A 20764-nucleotide genomic window follows, 5' to 3' on the forward strand; every position below is an offset into this window, starting at 1 on the left:
ATGCATGCATCCCTAAGAATCCGGAAGCTGCACCAAAGCTGCACTCCAGCGCTTAGGAATGGAGTGTGGCTTTGGCGCGAGCATCCTAAGAATCCAGAAGCTGCACCAAAGCTGCACTCCAGCGCTTAGGAATGGAGTGTGGCTTTGGCGCGAGCATCCTAAGAATCCGGAAGCTGCACCAAAGCTGCACTCCAGCGCTTAGGAATGGAGTGTGGCTTTGGCGCGACCTCCGGACTCGTAGGACCCATGCATCATTTAAACAGCATACCTCCAAAGAGACCCCAAGCAGCTTTATTTTGGCAGTCTGTAACAGGCCATAGATAACTTGGAGGTGGGACCCAACTCTGAATACAATTCTTGTATGTTTAATATACACCTTATACGCTGAAAAGATGCAGGGGTAGCTGTGTTGGCCGTTTAACAAATGCGGACAAAAACCCATCAGCGATACCTTTACCAGCCAACCAAAATGCACAAATATACTTGGCTTTGGGTTGTTTAAAAAGAGAGACTCAACCTGCATTGAAGTTCTGCTCCTCGCTACCTATGACAAAGTACGGTTTCTTTTTCTTTAGGGATCTCTCCATCCTCTTTGGCCTCATCTGCATTATGGATAACGCTTATTCTCTCTTGAAGTCCATGTGATATTTGAGGGTCCTTCTTTACCGAGTCAGAAGCGCCGAGAAACCGGAAACAGCCCATAGCACCTGACGCAAAAGAGAGACAAATTCGCAAGGATGTACAATGTAAGGGTGTTAAACACAAGGATACACTTCCGGAACCCTTTAAGGAACAAATCTCCTTGCCTTCTTCCCGCAACAGAGTCCTACTGTGTTTAGTGTATCAGACACAGTCCCTCCTAAAATAGTGCTTCTAAACTAATCGTCGCTCTTTCATATTTGGAAGCATTTCATCGCTAAACATTTTATGTTTGGAGCTGTTAACACAAGGCTTTTCTACAAGGTGCTCCATGCTTTTATGAGAAAGAGAATCAGGGGGAAATGTAGTAGGTAATATATGTAAGGTGTTGTTGTGTGCCTTCAAGTTGCTTCCAAACCTATTTTCTTGGCAAGGTTTATCCATTGGAGGCTTGCCATTGCCTTCCCCTGAAGTTGAGAGAGCGCCACTTACCCAAGGTTTACGTTTGGTTTACACTGGGTTTCGTGGCCAAGTCGGGGATTGAGTCCTCTCGCCTCCGAAGTCGTAGTCCGACGCTCAAAAACTGCCAGCTCCCTTTACTCAAGGTACTTTCTGAACATCTCCCCTACAAAGTAACACACTCCAAACTCGACAGCCGTCTTTGAATTCATTGGTATTTTAATAGTATTAAATTAGGTTTAAATTACTTGTTTTTTTCTTTTTCTTTTCCAATTCCACATTTGAAAACCAATCTAAAAAGGAACAAAACCAAAACCAAAACCAAAACAATAACGGAGAGACACACCACTGCAATATCAATTCCAAATGTCACTTCTCCTTTTCCCTTTGTATAGTCAGATCTGTACAGCAAAAGAGTAGCAAAGAGTCCATCGGTCGCCAAATTCCTACCATACAGCAAAAGCTAGCGGGGGAAATGCCATCCTATACATGATACACCGCGAAAACCGTTTTTTAACCTACAGAGGACATTTCGGTACGGAATAACAGGACCCCCTTTTTCCCCCCGTTTGACGTTCCCTTTCTAAGTTCCCCGGTATTATTAATTAATTAATTAATTAATTTTTATTCTTGTACAAAATATTACAACGTCTGTGTTTTGTTTTGCTTTTTAAATATATATATTTACACAGGGATTTTTATTTTTATTTTATCATTTTGATTTTATTTTATCTTTTGCACGGATAGAAAACAAGTTTATGAATTACAATCAGGCTTGGCGATTGGATGTTTTTTTTAAGCATGATCCGGGGGTTAAGAAAAAATGGGCGGTTCGCTTCGTCATGTGGTTTTTAAGGTGGTCTGCGAAGCGGCGTCAGCTCTTGGCGCAAACCGAACCTTACTTAAGAACAAAGCCAATGCTATATGCGCCGCAAGGAGCGGCGTCCTTTTTTAATTCCGCCTTTCGGCTGCCCACATCCGAAGGTGAACAACGCTATCTTTTTGCTGTTGGGAAGCACAGGACTGCTATCGAGTGCATGATATGCTCTTTTAAATACATATATATATATACATATAATTTTTTTTTGGGGGGGGGAGATCTGGAAGCAAAACTTAGCTTTCAGATCAAGTCATTTTAATGTTAAGGCAGTAGTCAAAAGGGAAATGGGGTGCGTTCAACACAGCTTAATCCTCGGCGAGCAATAGTTTGACAACTCTCCGGAGAGAGAATTATCTTTTTAATTCATTTACTACTACTTTTCTTTTTTCTTTTCTTTTTTAACGTCACTTTTGGACCCAGGTCAGAAAAGTGGGGGGGAAAGCGAGAAAGAAAGAAAACGTGAGAGAGAGAGATGAGCTTTTTTTAAAGCTGCAATTTATCTTTATGGCTTCTGGTTCAGCTCCAAGCCTTCCTGCCAAAGATGAGGTATGCCATATAAAATGGTTGGTTATGCCAGGTGAATGCATCACAACAGGCCATTGAGAGAGACAGAGAGAGAGTGAAGGGAGGAAGGAGAATTGCCAAACCCAATTTCGAAACAAGTGCCAAAAATTGGAGAGAAAGAAAGGAACGGATAAGGCGGTGGGAAGAGGGAGAGAACAGGGAAGACTAGTCCGGAACAAACAGCTAAGGATGCTTCTAGTAGCTTTCGACCCATTGCGCGAAGCCTCGCTCCACCAAGGTCCTGTTGATAGACACCAGCTGGAAAAAGAAAAGAAGACAAGCGCAAGTTAGCCATTATTGTTATTATTATTATTATTCAAAGACATAACCGTTTTTAGCCTGTAGAATCAGTACGCAGAGAGATCTTGTCGCACCTTTGAGACTCGCTGTAAGAAAGAAGTTGGCAGCATGAGCTTTCCTAGACTTCAGACTACTTCCTTAGATGCCAGGTACAGACATATATATGCCATTGGTATATATGTGTGTATTTATGTATATCATAAAATCAGAGTTGGAAGAGACCCCAAGGGACATCCAGTCCAACCCCATTCTGCCATGCAGGAAATCTCAATCAAAGCATCCCCAATGACAGGTGGCCATCCAGCCTCTGTTTTACATATAGATAGACAGACAGGACCTGCAATTTCATTTCCATACACAAAGGATTTGTCATTTGAACTGACACCCTCACATACCAATGGCATATATATGCCTGTACCTGGCTTCCACTCCGCCCAATGCATCTGCGGAAGTAGACTTCAGTCTAGGAAAGCTCACGCTGCCAATTTCTTCCTTTCACTGAGTCTCAAAGGTGCTACAAGATCTCTCTACGAACTGTGCTTAAGAAGTTGGCAGCATGAGCTTTCCTAGACTTCAGTGTAATGCATCTGAGGAAGCAGACTGAAGCCTAGAAAAGCTCACGCTGCCAATTTCTTCCTTTCGGTTAGTCTCAAAGGTGCTACGTCTCTCCCTATGTTATTATTGTTATTACTGTTACTACGGAGTGATCCAAAGAGAATGGTGCATGGGATCTGCTAGTTAAATACAGTGCGCCCTTGGCTTACACGGGGGATCTGTTCTGGAAGCATAAGCCAAAAACACGTATGCTTGAGTCTCATTCATTTGAATGGAGCTTGTGCATCATGCGGTGGCGGCGCGGTGTATGCTCAAGCCCGCGTATGACGCGGGCGCACTGCATTGTGAAAAGAGATGAACGTAAGAAATAAGGATGGAATTAAGTATTAATGCCTACTCCTTATTTTGGGGGTCTATTTTGTAAAAAATGGTATAAAACGCTTCCCTTGCGTTCAGTTGTGGTAAAATGTGATAGAAGATACTATAGAATATTAATGCATAATCTTTTATGGTTAAACAAAAGATGCATATAAAAAGCGAGAGGAGGGTGGAAATAGAAGAGAACAGAGGAACAAATGAATAATGTGCCGAGCTTAAGGTTAAGGATAAAGAAGAAATTAAGAGAATAACAAAGGGATCAAGCAAGGGAGAGAAATGGGTAGAACGGAAACGGTAAGCTCTTCGTGTGATAATATGCTTTTAATGTGTATATATTAATAAAGATTAATGTCATATTTTTTCATTATAACAATCTTATCCAAGAGACTGCAAAATGTTGGGTAGGATGTTACGATTCCTGGGTTTATTTACGCATTAAAGACCGTCCCGCGCTTCTCCTCCCTGATGCTCGCCATTCAGCCGCATACCTCATCTCCTAGCATGCTCCACAGCTGTATTAGCGGCAAGCCTGTTGCATTGTCGTAATTTGTAACCTGAAAATGGAGAGGAACGTTTGGATTTCAAACAGACGGGTCCGTGAAGCAAGGAACGCTACCTGTCAAAGTGCCGCTTCCCGACATCCACAAAGCAAGGTATACAGAAATGTGACTAAAGAAAAGTTTGTTAGACTCTTTCAAGCTCAAGGCTAAATTCAGTTTCGGAGAAGTTCCAGGGGAGGACACATTCCAGTTCCATGTAGGACTAGAAAGAAAGAATAGTCCTCCCTTCAAACTATAAGTTAATATACACATTCACTGGGGTTAGGGGCACAGGACCCCCGTGAATGTGGGGAAACCGCAAATAACAAAACCAGTATGCTTTTACCTGAGAGGACACCTCTCTATAAACCTCTAGGTCCTCCAGCGCAACTGTGTGGTCACTATCTGCCAGACACTGACCACAGAGTTGCGCTGGAAGAGCTACAAATGCCTAGCAGAGTGTTCTCTCTAGGAATCTCTAGGTCTTCCAATGCAACTCTGTGGTCAACATCTGCCAGACATTGACCACAGAATTGCATCAGAGGAGTTACAAATGCCTAGCAGAGTGTTCTCTCTAGGAATCTCTAGGTCCTCCAATGCAACTCTGTGGTCAACATCTGCCAGACATTGACCACAGAATTGCATCGGAGGAGTTACAAATGCCTAGCGGAGTGCTCTCCTTAGGAATCTCTAGGTCCTTCGGTTGGTTAAAGTTGACCACAGAGTTCTATTGGTAGTTTAACATTACTTTAATCTTACAAGACGCCTTGGAAATTCAGCCCAGAATTATATGCTTTTACAGTGGAGCCTCCGCATACGCTGTCTTTTTATAGGTGGCTTTGAGCATAGGCGCGCACGCGGGGCGGAAGGGGCGGCGCGTCCCATTCAATTGAATGGGCACGCGCACCCGTTGTGCCTTGTGCGCCGCCGTGCACGAGCCCCATTGGAAACATGGGCGGATTTTTTTACACGCGGAGGGATCCGGAACGGATCCCCCGCGTATAATAAGGTTCCACTGTAGTATGATCAAATGCACCTGTGGAAGTAGACTTTAAGTCTACGAAAGCTCCTGCTGCCAACTACTTTCTTTCAGTTGGTCTCAAAGGTGTTACAAGATCTCTCTGCATACTTTAGGTATTATGTGGCTTTCCTGTAGGTTTTTATTCTGTAATCCACCTTCATTCCCGGGACGTAGCCAAGGGGGTGGGGGTTCTTGGGGTCTGGACCCCCCCCCCTTCATTAGAAAAATGAATGGTGTGTGCTGCTGCGCCGCCGCACCCAAGCCCCATTATAATGATGGCACTTAGTCTGGACCCCCCCCCCCTTCCTAAAATCCTAGCTACGTCCCTGGGAAAAGGATGGATATAAATAAAGTGATTGATTTACTGGTTGTAGGCACCCTTCCTTGCTGAAAAGAAGCCTTCACCCATTCTGTCAGTCCTTCTCGAGCCATACTTAGGAGCCAGGGAGGTAGTTCCTGGCATATAATGTTCCTAACTGGCTCAGAATAAAACACAAGCGTCTGAGCATGCCGAGTTGGTGGGCTGAATTTCCAAGGCATCTTTCTCTGTTATGGTTGGCACTACAAGTCTGACTAAGGGCCTGAACAGACAGGCCAAAATGAAGCTGCTTCGGGTCACTTTGGAGTTATGCTGTTTGAACGACACACGCATCTTAAGAGGCCAGAAGCTGCGCCAAAGCTGCGCTTCAGTCCTTCGTACTGGAGCGTGGCTTTGTCTCACCTTTTGGACTCTTAGGACGCATGCAGCATTTAAACAGCATACCTCCAAAGTGACCCGAACCAGCTTTATTTTGGCCTGTCTGTGCAGGTCCTAAGGAGTGGAATCACACAATCCTTCCTAGGGGCAACAGACAACTTCCAAAGCCTGAAAATATGGGCAAAGACAGCTCTGTAAATTGTGAACTGATTTCAATAGAAGGCTGCCCTTCACCATTTTGCACTAGCTGTCGCAGCTTTTCAAAAGGGAACAGTGATTTCTGACCACAGGTTACAGGTTTCCCCAACTCCCCCAAAACAGAATGGAGCACTAACGGAAAAGCAGCCATTATACATACCTGTGCTAGCAGAGGGGTACCCCTGGTCATTTCACTAACAGCTGCGTCTGCTTCAGATGAAAAGTGATCATCATCTTTAAAGGAAGGGAGAGAAGAAAATAAATAAAAGTAGCCCTGAGGCCTTACTAATAAAAGCAGTGTATGTTTAAACACCAAAAGCAATGTACATGTAAGTGAATTTGCCTTCTTTGGACTGAAACGATTGCTCCGCTCGCAACCTGACTGCATACGAAGACCTTACGTCAGTGTGGGTTGGCGATATTTTGCTATTAGAGGTTTCCCTACAAAGCAACCCTGCAAAGCATTTTCCACAGCCTATCTCACTTCAGTAATCATGGACCACAACTTATAAACTCCATATAAATACTGCGGCCAGTGGCCGGCATTACCTGGAAGTGGAACTACGTTGTCCAGCAGGACTTCCGCTCCTTGGAAAGGTAGTGTTACAAAGTCAGACCTGAAACACACACAAAAGAGACTATCCGCATGCTGGAGTTCGATTATGAAACTACCATGGCTCCTTCGGAGAAGCTATGGTCTGATACAGACAGCCAAAATAAAGCTGCTTCGGGTCACTTTGGAGGTATAGTGTTTCAATGATACATGCGTCCTAAGAGTCCAGAAGCTGCACCAAAACCACAATCCAGTCCTAAAGACTGGAGTGCAGCTTTGGTGCAACTTCCAGACTCTTAGGACGCATGCATCATTGAAACACCATACCTCCAAAGTGACTCGAAGCAGCTTTATTTTGGCTGTCTGTATAGGGCCTATGAAAATCCAATCATAGAAAAATACAAGCCATTTGTCAGCCAAAAGTGCCTTCCGACTTTTCTTATCCTTTTCAGCACCAGTGGCATGTAAAACATATTTGCCACTATTCTCACTTAACAGACGGGGAAAGGAGAGGTCACTCGGAGCGACTCCAAAGAAAAGCACCCAACTTTTGTTTTTTAAGACTGATTAAAGACACTGCCTGAGGTATGCAAGGTCCCAAAGGGTCCACAGGATAAGCCACAGCTAGCCAGCAGCTCAGATCCAACCCCAGCATTCTGCTATTACAAGACGAGACAGATCCGTCCCATTGTACAGAAATTGGGGATCCGTAGCCTTGGAAAAGAACTGGCCAACTGACCTGATCTGCCGGAGCGTGTCAATCTTGACTCTCTCATACCCGCCGTAGTCCACGTATCTGATCTCCACTTCGCCGGTGTCTTTGAAGTATCCAACCACTTGCGCCCGCCACCAGGCCCCTTCCACGCCTGGCGCAGCACAGACAACGCCAACTGGAGAACACAAACATCGCAAATAAGCCAAAGACAACATGCAGCCCTTCTGTCCCACTGAAAGCTACATTTATTTAGTTCATCCACTTAGGACCTTTCCTTTGCAGAACACCTTTACAGTTGAATACTCCAAAATGGGTTGCTTGTATTCATTCTCTTTCTTGAACCCATCTGAAGCTGGAAGAATGGCTTGCAGATGGTTTGTTATTCCATAATACTGGTAGCCTCTCAGGTCTGAAACGAACCAAGCTTCGTTGGTTGTAAGGTGTTCTAGGTTTGTATCGAACAACCTACTGATCACAACCACACCAAAAGAACACACGTCTCCAAATCGTCTTGCTGCTCTTTTTCCCCCCCCCCCAGACTTCAAATACAAAAGTTTCCAAATGGTTGATCATAAAAAAAGTATTCGAGAATAAAATGGAGCAAAGCAATTTGGAAAGACGCCCGGCCTTTAGCTATCATTTCTGTCACCTACTCTATCTATCAGTGGTAGAATTCAAAGATATAGCCGTGTTAGTCTGTGGAATCAGTATGTAGAGAGATCTTGTACCCTCTTTGAGACCAAGTGAAAGAAAGAAATTGGCAGCATTAGTCTACGGAAGCGCATTTCTTTCTTTCAGTTAGTCTCAAAGGTGCCGCAAGATTATCTATCAATTGATTCATTTTACCAAGAGGCCATTCTGTGTCAGATTTAATCCAACGTTTAACTAAGACAGCTCTAGCTGGAGTTAGTAGACTAACAATCAATTGCTTAATATGTTTATCCAAAACCTCTGGATAACAATTCCATGATGTTTCCACCTCCTCCAATCTTACATTCATCCCTATTTTGTGTTGTTATAGCAGGAAACTGTTTTCCAAAGGGTTTGAACTTCTGAACAATTCCACAATGCGTGAATTTAAATACATACCTGATCCGACGCAGCACCAGCACCAAAAATCATTGGTTCTAACACAGCCTGCTCATTTAGTGGGTTGTTGATGTTATGTACCTTCAAGTCATATCCGGCGTATGGTGAACCTATCGCAAGGCTTCCTTGGCAAAATTGGTTCAGAGGTGGTTTGCCATTGCCTTCCTCTGAGGCTGAGAGAGTGTGCCTTGTTGAGGGTCACCCACTACATATCCACTGCCGAGTGGGGATTTGAACCCTGGTCTGCGGAGTCATAGCCCAATGCTCAAACCACTAGATCACATTGGCTCTCCATTCATGGGCCATATACTACCTATATATCACCTTCTTTAAAAAACGCTTTCAAAGATGTGCTAACCATAACCACATATTTTCCAACACACTTTCCCTCTCAGTAGGACCTTATTATAAGGCGAATGGCTGTAAATGTCTCATGCTAAGTTACCGAACAACCTGATAAAGACAAAATAGAAATGTTACCCCTTCCAGTTCAACGGCAATAACTATAGCATTTCAAAGAGATTAAAGAGTCTGGGTGGGTTACTCCTCAATTGCAGAGAAAATGCTTTCATTTGAAGGTATTTAAAAGAGGGAAGGATCCAAGCCACTCTCTTCTCTCTTTCCTTCAATGCCAAAGTCTTCTTGCAACTTATCGCCTCCCAGGGCTAAAGCAGCCTGCACAATGTAGCCTGATATAGGCCTGTTACAGACAGCCAAAATAAAGCTGCTTCGAGACACAGTGGTGGTATGGTGTTTCAATGATGCACGTGTCCTAAGAGTCCAGAAGTCGCACCAAAGCCACGTTCCAGCCCTAAGGACTGGAGTATGGCTTTGGTGCAACTTCTGGACTCTTAGGACGCATGCATAATTGAAACACCATACCTCCACTGTGACTCGAAGCAGCTTTATTTGGCTGTCTGTAACAGGCCATAGTTTCCAAATGTCCGCCGAGCCTGAACCAGAAAAAAACCCAGACCAATTCCAGATGGATTCTAGATTCTGTGCTGTCCTGGCTCCATGATATAGAATCAAGGGATTTGTAGTTTGTTATGACACCAGACACCAGGACAATAACAAGCCTCACGCCCAGACCTTTCCAGTAAATGGCATGCGTATGTCACGGTGCTAACAGGCAGATTGGATTCACGTGGGAACCTTAAGGATGACCTTGGCTGGGCTAGTCTTCTAAGATAACCAGGTGCCCGCAATGAGCCAGCTGGGCAAAGCAAACAACTGTCCTGCGCAAGAGTGTGAAGGAAAACTGTCTACGCTGCTTAGCACACACCAGCCACCTTTAAACTCTCAAAAGCAGGCTTCCATGAGATGCATCCCCGACCTGACTCTCGTAATGCTTTACAACTCTTTCAAAGGTTGACTGTTGTTCCCAATCTAGGAAACCTCTGATCGTACCAAAGCTGAAGGTGAAACCTCGGAGCTCAGTTTCAACCTCGGCTTTTGGGGAATCTGTCCAGGGATTACCGCAACATGATTCAGATTCCACACTATGGTCTTTATCCAAGCCTGCAGAGCATCTAAAGGAGTTAAAGCTAGGTCCTGTTCCAATAGATCCGAGGATTTTGGTATCCACTGGGAGTCCTGGAACCAAACCCCAGCAGATACCAAGGGCCCATTGTAATGTTTTCTAATCTATAATGTGTCAAAGACAATTTACCAACATAAATAAAGACAGAATACTGCTAAAACCAATCACTTTGAAGAACAATTAAACACAAATAAATCATCATGTTAAAACAGAGCACAGAATTAAAACAATTCTGTTATCTGAGAAGTTTGTAAAATTCCAGTGGCAAGCGTCAGTTGGCCGCAGGTCTCTTATCTTTAACCTTATGGCTACCTATCAAAGAGTCAAGAGATAATCAGAGTCTTGAGAAGTTCGATAACCTAAAAAATGGTGACTTATCTTCATCTAATGGTTCATTGATTTCTTCCGGTGCCAACATCGGTGGTTAAATGTGAAGGCAAACTTAGGCATGGGAAGGAAGTGATTGCATTTCTGTAACTGAACCACGGAAAACGAAGGTGGGCAAGGTTGTGGTTATCACACTTCCTTGTTGGTGGAAGGAGTAGATTAAAAGCATGCAGACCCAACGTGACACGGTGGTTTGAGTACTGGACTAAGACTTTGGAAGACCAGGGTTCAAATCCATGCTAGACTGTGGAAGCTCTCAGGGAGAGCTTGGGCAACTCACACTCTCGTCGCCACAGAGGAAGGCAATGGCAAAACCACTCTGTGAAAATCTTGCCAGTGATAGCTTTATCTTAGCGTTGTCATAAGTTGAAAAAGGTTTGAAGGCACACAACTACAACAGAAGAGTTTAATGTTCCTAATCCATTATGGTTTCCTGATTTATAAGGTCAGGTTGCCTCATTATGCATCTCTCTTTATTAGAACAATTTTAACATCAAAAACTTTCATGTATTCTAGTGGTCACTTCTTGTGAGAGCCAGTGGAATGGTTTGAGCGTTAGACTAGGACTCTTGGAGACCCTGAAAGACACCCCCTGAGACACATTGAGCCAGTCACCTTCTCTCAACCTTAGAGGAAAACCTCCTCTGAATCAATCGTGCCAAGAAAATCCTTGGATGGGGTTATCGACTTGAAGGACTCTAATAAAAACAACCATCCAACCCGCAAGGCACTTACCTTCCACTGGGGTTGGCATGGTTGGAATTCCGGGTTGGGAATAGCAGAGGTACATCTGCTGGTCTAGACTGCGAAGGACGTGGAAGGTTGGGTGGGTGTGTTGCTGTACGAATAGATGTCCAGCATTAACCTGGTTTACCACGATCACTTCCACGGTGACCCCATCAGGAAGCATGAGCTGCCATAGACAGAGAGAGAGAATATGCACTCTAAAGAGGAGACAGGGTTTACATTTCACAACTACGAATCACAGAGCTAACTGTCAGGAGCTTGCCTGCCATGCTTTCGAGAAGTGGGTTACTAGTTATCGCTTTAATTTTTCATGGCTTTTTTGGGCTATGTGGCCATGTTCTAGAAGAGTTTATTCCTGATGTTTCATCAGCATCTGCGGCTGGCAAAATGTCAGGAATAAACTCTTCTAGAACATGGCCACATAGTCCGAAAAGCCCATGAAAAACTATGGATGCCAGCCATGAAAGCCTTTGATTTCACAGTTATATAGCTTTGCTTGCTTATAATGTGATTAAGGCCTGTTACAGACTGCCAAAATAAAGCTGCTTGGGGTCTCTTTGGAGGTATGCTCTTTAAATGACGCATGGGTCCTAAGAGTCCGGAGGTCGCGCCAAAGCCACACTCCATTCCTAAGCACTGGAGGGCAGCTTTTGGTGCAGCTTTTGGATTCTTAGGATGCATGCATCATTTAAACAGCATACCTCCAAAGAGACCCGAAGCAGCTTTATTTTGGCAGTCTGTTAACAGGCCATAGCAAAGATTCCCAAATGGCGATTCAAAAACTAGAAATTAAATTTCTTCATCTTCAAATGTGGGCTTAGTTTTGTAGAGGATGTGGACATTAATCAAACATTTCCTAGAAGTAGGGGGTGCACAGTAAAGGTTGGGAACCACCGCTTTAAAACAAGATACAGCACTGCAGCTCTGTTTCACACACACTGTTTTTGTTTTTCAAGGAAGTGGTGTAGATTTCCAATTACCTTTGGTTTGGTTTTGGAGGTCTGGTGAAATCCACAGGGATTCTGTGGTGGGGAACTAGTCCCCGCATCGCCAGAGCTTGCCTAACCCTGGGTTAAAAAGTCATATGTAGGTTTGAAGAGAAATTGGTCCAAACCCCTCTGAGTCTTGAGGTTCGCCGGGTGTCCCTGGGCTCCCATCACCCTGTATGCTTTAAGAGGGTTGTTGAAGCTGATCTCCCTTCAAAACTATATATTGAATATGTGCAGTTTATTTGAGATGGAGCACAAATCTCAACAGCCAGACTTACCCAGGAGGTCATAGGGAGGGAATGCAAAGGCAGCGAAGGAGGGGGCGGTGAGTAGATGTTGGTGAGACTCAGATCTTTGAACTTCTTCCCAATCAGGCTCAGTGCTTTGTCAACATTTTGCTGAGAACCTGTGGATGGGGAGAGAGGCAGAGGAAAGACCACAACAGACATTTAGGTGGTTTTATAAAAAGCCACAAGTTGAGTTTATCCCACATCTATCTGAGGTAGGTTGTCAACTTCTCACTGGTGCACTGAACTAACTGCGGGCTCTCCATGGATAAAAGCATCCATTTAGCTTTTCACAGTAGGAAGCTGAAAGGCAGATGCAAACAATGGAGCGTCTCCTGTTGTTCCTTCCTAAAAACTGGCACTGAATCTGGAGGTTTCATATAACTTGTAACTATTCCCTCCATGCTCAGTGTTCAGGCTGCATCTGTCATTGCTTGACCCACAGGAACAGAAGCATCCATGTGCAAAATAGGAAGGTTTGGGAGATCTCAAGAGACCTCCTGCCAGCCTCAGCAAGTAGTAGGCTAGAAAGAGCAATGGTATAGGGTCTACTATTAATATAGTAATAAATAAAACTTTTATCTATCCTCCACTTTTTGTTAAGACAGTCAAGGAAGGAGTGAGGCATCTGCTTTAAGAAGCAGATTTAGGAGAGGCAATGAGACACAGTCAAATGTCTCGGTATTTGTTACCATTGTATTCGTGCTGTCATGGATGGGGAGAAGTGCTTATGGGGTCACCTCTCTCATGTGCCATAATAACGTGGCTGGTGCCATTTGCTGCTCTGCTCAGATGGACAAATGTCTTGAGCCAGCCCTGCTCCTGGGCTCATGTTATTGGTTCAAGCATCCAGAGAGACCAACTGAGTGAACAGGACATCCACTCGGGCACAAACCCACTCACCTTCTATATGGCAGATCTGGAAATCCTGAGTGTAAGGTACCGTGGAAATGTAGATTTTGGCACCAGAGACTTGTTTCAGGAAGCTCACGGACCTCCCTTGTTTGCCTATCAGGCGTCCGACTAAATGCTTCAGAAAAGAAGAAAAGAGGCACAAGCATTTCAGATGCAAGCAGTAACCTTCAAACCCTGCCCTATATCAGGGGTGACAAAAGTACAGTCCAGAAGTCACAGGTGGCTCCCAGATCCCCTGAACCCTTCCCAAATTTTGTAAACAGGTTTCTATTTGCACTTTGCATCCCAAAATTGCACCAAATGTGCAACTATTCAGCAGCACATGACTTTGCATCCATCCAGCCACTCCCTAAAGGCCATATCCTGGCCAAAATGGCAACTGGAAACAGTGGACCTTCACTTCTGGCTGCCATTTTGACTAGAGTACAGATGAAAGAGGCACATTTGGGTGCCATTAGGAGTTCGTAGGTGCCACCAACATGCGCACAGCTGCCCATCCCTGCCATATATAGACCAAGAGTGACCAAGTTTGTGAGAGGTGAAAACATGTGTTATCCCCTTGGTCTTCCAGGTCTATCACAGACAGGTTGGTTGTGCAACCAAGGAGAGTCCTTTCACCCCATTGCTAGACTCAGTTCCACTGACACTTTTCTGGCCATCCCTGCAATCTGCCTAGGATTTCCTTGTACTCCAATTGGGCCTTGGGTATTTTAAGAAGTGTGCATTGCTCTGGACATATCAATGGATAAATAGTAATTTAAGCAATATATAAAGGCCGGGTAGAGGGAATAATTTGGACATTACCTTTGGTATTTCTATCTCCCAGATTATCAGCTCCGTCTTATTGGAGTCTGCTCCCGTCTTTGCGTTCTGGCAGCTGCCATTCTTTCGGAGGGCGCAGCCACTGTCCACAGAATCCATGCTATTTACATCTGAGCCTACGAAGAGGAAAAGAGGATCCACAGCACTGAGACCACCGTGACACAGCTTGGTAAGACAAAAAAGTAATGCGACTTTCAGAGCCAGAGCCAAATTCTCAAGGCTACCCAGGAGAGATGCCCTTTGACTTTAGTTTCCTCCTTCTAAAACAGGGATGGGAGTTAAGCAACCTTCTGGGTATTGTTGGGCTCCAAATCTGAGCAATGCTAGATTTATGGCGAGGAATGATGGGAGCTGCAATTCAGTAAGATTTGGTTGCAGGGCTGCCCGATTCCCATCCTATTCTAAAAAGTAGCTGAAGAGGGAGGAAGAAAAACATAGTTCAGAACGTATGGAAATTGGTCTTTTCTACCATGGCCTAATATGTGCCTCCCTCCCATAAGCTAAGGAAGGGACACATAGGAAATCCACATTGTACTTTTACTCCTCTGCAACTAAATAGTGCCTTTGAGGGTGAAAGGAGTTTTGGACTGGGGCCATGGAGTGAAAATCCCATTCCCCCACTTTCCGATGCCAATCCTTTCCCAACTGGATGGCTACTTTAAACTAAGACTCCTACATTGGAGAGCCAAACAGATCTTCTTCCATGTAACCAGATCCCTGAAATGCTGCCAAGTTACCTGGAAGGTGCCTCCATCTTGTACCTGTTCTTGCCATCCTGTGATGAAATCCTCCATAAGCAATTCCCATGAAAGTGTGCACATTCAGTATGTGTTGTGTGTGTTCATAGAATCACAGAATCATAGAGTTGGAAGAGACCCCAAGGGCCATCCAGTCCAACCCCATTCTGCCATGCAGGAAATCCAAATCAAAGCATCCCCATTGACAGATGGACATCCAGCCTCTGCTTAAAGACCTCCAAAGAAGGAGACTCCACTACACTCCGAGGAAGGAGTCTGTTCCACAATTGAACAGCCCTTACTGTCAGGAAGTTCCTATGGTGACCCTAAGGCAAATCTATCATGGGGTTCTCCTGGCAAATTTCATCAGAGTGAGTTTGTCATTGCCATCCTCTAAGACTGAGAGTATGACTTGGCAAGGTTGCCGAGTGGGTTTCCATGGCTCAACAAGGATTCGAACCCCAGTCTCCCAGTATCCTAGTCTAATGCTCAAACCACTACACCATGCTGGCTTTCCATACATGCAATAACACAGGCCTAATGCACACATTGTCTCCAACAGAGGAATTATCTAAGGCCTGTTACAGACTGCCAAAATAAAGCTGCTTCGGTTCTCTTTGGAGGTATGCTATTTAAATGTTGCATGGGTCCTAAGAGTCCGGAGGTTGCACCAAAGCCACACTCCATTCCTAAGCACCGGAGTGTGGCTTTTGGTGCAGCTTCCGGATTCTTAGGACGCATGCATCATTTAAATAGCATACCTCCAAAGAGACCCCAAGCAGCTTTATTTTGGCAGTCTGTAACAGGCCAAAGTTCACTATAGTTGGCAGATCTGCCAACTAAGTGTCTCACAAGTACATACTTTTAAGATATAGGTATAGAGAACCAGTGTTGCATAGTGGTTTGAGCATTGGACTAAGACTAGACCAGTTGGAGCTAATATTTGCAAGCACAACTTAATGAAGACCAGGGTTCGATTAGGGTGACCAGACGTCATAACCGCAAAAGAGGACAACAAGAAAATGTAGACCGTTACCAAATAAAAGCCAAAAACACTAATATAAATATGAATTCTCGCTTCTTAGTCATGCTCAAAATGGAAGACATTTAAGAATTCCTCCTGGCTGAAGGATGAAATGTAGATCATGTCCTGGAAAAGGAGGATATCTGATTACCCTGCATTCGATTCCCAGCTTGGCCATGAAACTCACTGTTTCATGTCACACTTTGTCAGCCTAAGGTCATGTGTTTCCAAGCATTGGATGGTGCCAAAACTGTCCCCAATTTACACCCAAAAGTGTTTTGTTTTAAATATGGATCAGGGGGATTTCATGGACCACAGAAGTGATGTTCAAGCGTTGCATGCAGCCTATGGGCCTCTGCAGACCTAAGCTTGAGGATGTTCATGTAGTGCGCAGAATGACAATCATGCGGAGAAACATCAGAACAGGCCAAACCTAATGCATGAAGTCCAAAGATATTTGTTTTTAATAGATTGTTTTGGCATTTGTTGTGAAATCGGCAAATTGCAATCCGAATTCCCTTTCACCAAAGAACAACGTTGGCTGGGCTTCTAACCACAAGAGATGATGGGTTTGGCAGATTTGGGTGCTCATGCCAGTCAGCTGAGCATTCCCCAATGGGCCAAGTGACTCAACAACAGCATCTTATATTAGCAGTCAGCCTAAGGCTATGCCCACGTTGCCAACCACAAATTTAATGGCTGGGCCTCCGCCCTGACTTTTCTCCAATCCAGAGCGAGGGATTAAAAAAGATCAAATCAAAACTCAGGCCTCTTTATCATGGGGGCAGGTTCACAAGATTGCATTTCCATTAAGTTGTGCTTGCAAATATTAGCTCTAACTGGTCTAGCCATTACATTAGTAGTAACAGCCAGACTTTAATAATACATACGTACATAGACACACAATCTATCTATCTATCTATCTATCTATCTATCTATCTATCTATCTATCTAATTAATTAAAAAAAACAGGACTGTTTCTTGAAAAGAAGGCAATTGGTGTAATCTTTAGTTTTAACTATGGTCTAAACCAAGTTTTAAACCATGGTTTAGAATCATAGAATCGTAGAGTTGGAAGAGACCACTAGGGCCATCCAGTAAACCCAATTTAACCCAGCTTGACCAGACTCTACAACCAGCATAGCTCAGGGACCAGTACTGGTCTAGCCACCCACACTTTGAGTAACACGATCCTAGAGGGCACCGGGTCACTTGTTCCCAGATTACTTTCTAAACCACCATTTTATCTAAGAGATGTTGCCATATAAGAGATAAAGGGTATTTGAAAGAAACCACTTCTGCAGCACTGAGTAAAATAAATGAAGCCCTGTGTTCCCAAATGGTTATAGTCTACATTATTGTTGCTGTCCCTGGTGGGTTTTATTCCGGGGCTGTTTGGAACTACTTAAGATTTTATGTCTTAGGCACTTTATCACTTAAGGCTTTATCACTTACTGGTAATCCAGCCAGTGAGTTCTGTTGATGGGCATTACATTGATACGAGCTCACTATAGCCATTGTAGCACCTTTGAGACTCACTGAAAGAAAGCAGTTGGCAGCATGAGCTTTCCTAGACTCCAGTCTACTTCCTCAGATGCATTTGGTCTAGTTGCACATGTGAGAGTAGGTATGTGCCTTCAGATCGAATAGGCTTTTCTGAATCAAATCTCGCAAGGAATGCGCAGAAGTGGTTTTGCCAGTCTCTTCCTCTGAAAGAGTACTCTGGTACTCAGGTGCTTTTTAGGAAGTAGACTGAAGTCTAGGAAAGCTCATGCTGCCAACTGCTTTCTTCCAGTGAGTCAGGTGCTCCAACATCTCTCTACATGCTGATTCTACAGACTAACACGGCTATGTCTTTAAATGATAAAGCCTTGAGGCGGAGGAAGCAACACCTTACCTCCTGAGTGGTCTCCGTCTGCTTCTCCCGGCCACGTCTGCTCATGCCCCAGAGGTGCGCCATCCTCTTTCAGCACCCCATTGCTGTATGGCACCTTGTTTTCGGCTAGCGTAGGGGAGGAGGGTTTTTGGCTCGACGCCGAGTTCTGCTCCAAGTCTTTGAGTGTGGGCATGTTCAAGAGATCCAGGGTTTGCCGCAATGCAGGAGACAAAGGGGGTCTCAAAAGGTCCTCTGCACTAGTCCCGTCTTCAGAGGCGCATGCGCTGCAACCGGAATCTTCCGTCACCGTATGGATATCTTCAAACTCCTCCTCGTGGTCTTCAGCCACAGCGGGGTCGCTAGGGGGCTGCACAGTACATACGGAGTCCCTGGGCTGCGCATGAGCAGGGTTTGCCAGGAGACCATGCGTCAAGTGACTGGAGAATGTCGGACGACCAATGTTTTCTTCTAGGAGGGGAGACAGTTCAACCGTTGCGACCTTCTCAGCTGCACACTCACTCATCGGGCCGGATTCTTCCGAGCCAACACCACTCGTACGCATGGGTTTGTCAACACGACCGGCCATGTGACAGATCCTGTCGGACACGTCGTTGACCGACCCGGACAGTACTTCCTCGGTGGCTGCTCGGATGACGTTGGAAATTATATGTATGGCCACCTGCTCAATTTTCTCAACTTCCTCCTTGTCCAAGGTGATGCCGCCTATCCTCTCCTTCTCCAAACTGCCCTTCTGTCCACCATCTCCAAACCCAGGGTGCTTCAACATGCTACCAGCGTTGGAACTGGACGTCTCTACTTCCCCGGACAATCTTGAGCCAGCCGGTTCTGCGCGCAAACTAGCGGGCAACCCAGTGCCAGCGGTCTCCACCTCAACCACAACACCACCATCCATCTCTTCTGTTTCAGTAACGTCTAGTGTGGCTTCAGGAATGGCTTCATGCGCCACAGCAGAGCAGGGAATGGGCGAAGAGCCAGTACTCACAGCAGCAACCTCAGGATACCGGCCTTCTTTTGAGTTGTTTTGGTCTATTGGCTCTTCACTATTATCCCCCGATTTCTCCAATCGAAACGACTCTGCCAGAAGCGTGGTCATAAAAGTCGCCAGTGGTACCTGGTCTGCAACTTGTGTGGAATCCACCTTCCCCTCCGCAGTACTTTCTCCCACACTGACGTTTGCTCTTTGTGAATCTGAAAAGGAGGACTCAAGCGCATGAGATGCAAACATACCTCGACATCCCATCGATGCTTTGAGTTTTTCACTCTCGTCCCGAAGCGCGTCGAAGTTGACGGCTGTTTTTGGAGGAACAGGCAGGTCTCTTTTGGAAGGATCCAAGCACCAAGCCTGGGGTTCTGGAGAAGAAGGTGCCGGCACTTCTACCAAATGCTGAAAGACCAAGGTTGACTGAGGAGGCTGTTTGGCTTCCAGAGGCAACAAGAGTTCATTGTTTGACTGTGGGTCTTCTCTAGTGCAAGACTCCTTTTTGGCGGAGCATATTCTGTGCTCTTCCAAGCTGGCTGTGTCTTGCCTGTCATGGTTGCTGGCGCGCTCCTTTTTACGTGAAGAGAACCACCACCATCCGATGAGCGCCAGCACCCCAGGTATGGCAAATGGCAGTAAGGTGCGGAGGCGTAGCGCCATTTTTTCAGATACTCAGCAACTGCACCTAGAAGATATCAAGGGAAAGGGGAAGGAGAGCATCAAGTTAATATACGTTTGTATGTTCTTTCTCCTTTTTGTATTTTGTCTTCTCTGGGGTTTTTTCTATGTTTACGTAAGTCATAACATTTTATGTTTTTAAAACTTCAACCATCATTAAATAAATGTCCAGTATATTATATAAGAGAGCCAGCATGGCGTAATGGTTTGAATGGTGGTTTACGACTCTGGAGACCAGGGTTCATTTCCCAGCTAGCCATGCAACCCACCCTGAGCAAATCTTATGCTCTTAGCCTCAGGAAAAGGTAATGGCAAAGCCCCTCTGAATAAACTTGCCAAGAAAACCCCATAATATGGATATAAGGTTGCCATAAGTTGGAAACGACTTGAAGGCACATAACAACAACAACAACTTAAGTACAGAACAACAAACCCTTTGGATTTGGTTCCTGGACGTCCCATGGATACAAGAAAATCAGTGGCTGCTCAAAATAGCAAAATCAAGGTTTGCTTTATAAATATAATATAACATCATATATATTACCAAACCGCAGATGGTTGAATCCATGGAAACTGACTGTCTGTCTGTCTCTGTCTCTCTCTCATATAAGTACAATCCTCTTAAAACAAACCATGCCCAAACCAACACAAAAATATAGCCATTTGGGTACTCCCGTGGCCTTCTCCATCCCCAAAATGGAGAAGATCACCCATGTTTCAGCTCAGTTTCTGAGCTGGAAGTGACTGTGCCACACATTGTGTAAATCCCTGGATCACAACCTCTCACTATGCTGTCTTTTAACCACACTCCCACTCACTAACTCTCAGATTTTTTTCCTTTTACTCCATCAATTGTCTCACTTCACTTTACCTTATTATAGTACTGCTTTCCCGTCTTACTGCCACAGTTACATCCTATGGAATCCTTGGGTTGGCAGTTTAAGAAGCGTTTTTAGAACCCGGTGCCAGCGTTCCAGCAAATTCCAACACCCAGGATTCCACAGGATGCACCCATGGCATTTAAAGTGCTACAACTGGGTAGTGTGAATGGGATTTGTATTGCTCCGTTTTCCCCATCTGCACGCAAACCTACTTCGCCTGCCTGCTCCGCAGTTCCCCAGAGCCACTGCAGTTAAAGCAGCATCCAATTTGGATTAATTCTGCAATGTAGA

General features: G+C 44.9%; 1 protein-coding gene across 2 annotated transcripts in view; it reads right to left on the reverse strand.

The window, feature by feature from the left end:
• Positions 1-2447: 2447 nt before the first annotated feature.
• The window catches only part of AKAP1 (A-kinase anchoring protein 1), a 51382-nt gene continuing 33065 nt past the window's right edge, over positions 2448-20764 (reverse strand). For both annotated transcript variants that reach the window (XM_089494138.1, XM_089494136.1), the window contains exons 2-11: positions 17936-19599; positions 14260-14393; positions 13444-13570; positions 12532-12659; positions 11253-11430; positions 7523-7673; positions 6780-6847; positions 6391-6464; positions 4264-4329; positions 2448-2800 (exon numbers count right to left, since the gene is read on the reverse strand). In XM_089494138.1, the coding sequence (XP_089350264.1) occupies positions 2738-2800; positions 4264-4329; positions 6391-6464; positions 6780-6847; positions 7523-7673; positions 11253-11430; positions 12532-12659; positions 13444-13570; positions 14260-14393; positions 17936-19574 (2628 nt within the window). In that variant the 5' untranslated portion in view covers positions 19575-19599 and the 3' untranslated portion in view covers positions 2448-2737. The remainder of the gene's footprint in view (positions 2801-4263; positions 4330-6390; positions 6465-6779; positions 6848-7522; positions 7674-11252; positions 11431-12531; positions 12660-13443; positions 13571-14259; positions 14394-17935; positions 19600-20764) is intronic.

Source organism: Sceloporus occidentalis, unplaced genomic scaffold (genome assembly GCF_023333645.1).
Source record: "Sceloporus occidentalis isolate IW3139 unplaced genomic scaffold, rSceOcc1.0.p SCAF_69, whole genome shotgun sequence".
NCBI classification, from domain to species: Eukaryota; Metazoa; Chordata; class Lepidosauria; order Squamata; family Phrynosomatidae; genus Sceloporus; species Sceloporus occidentalis.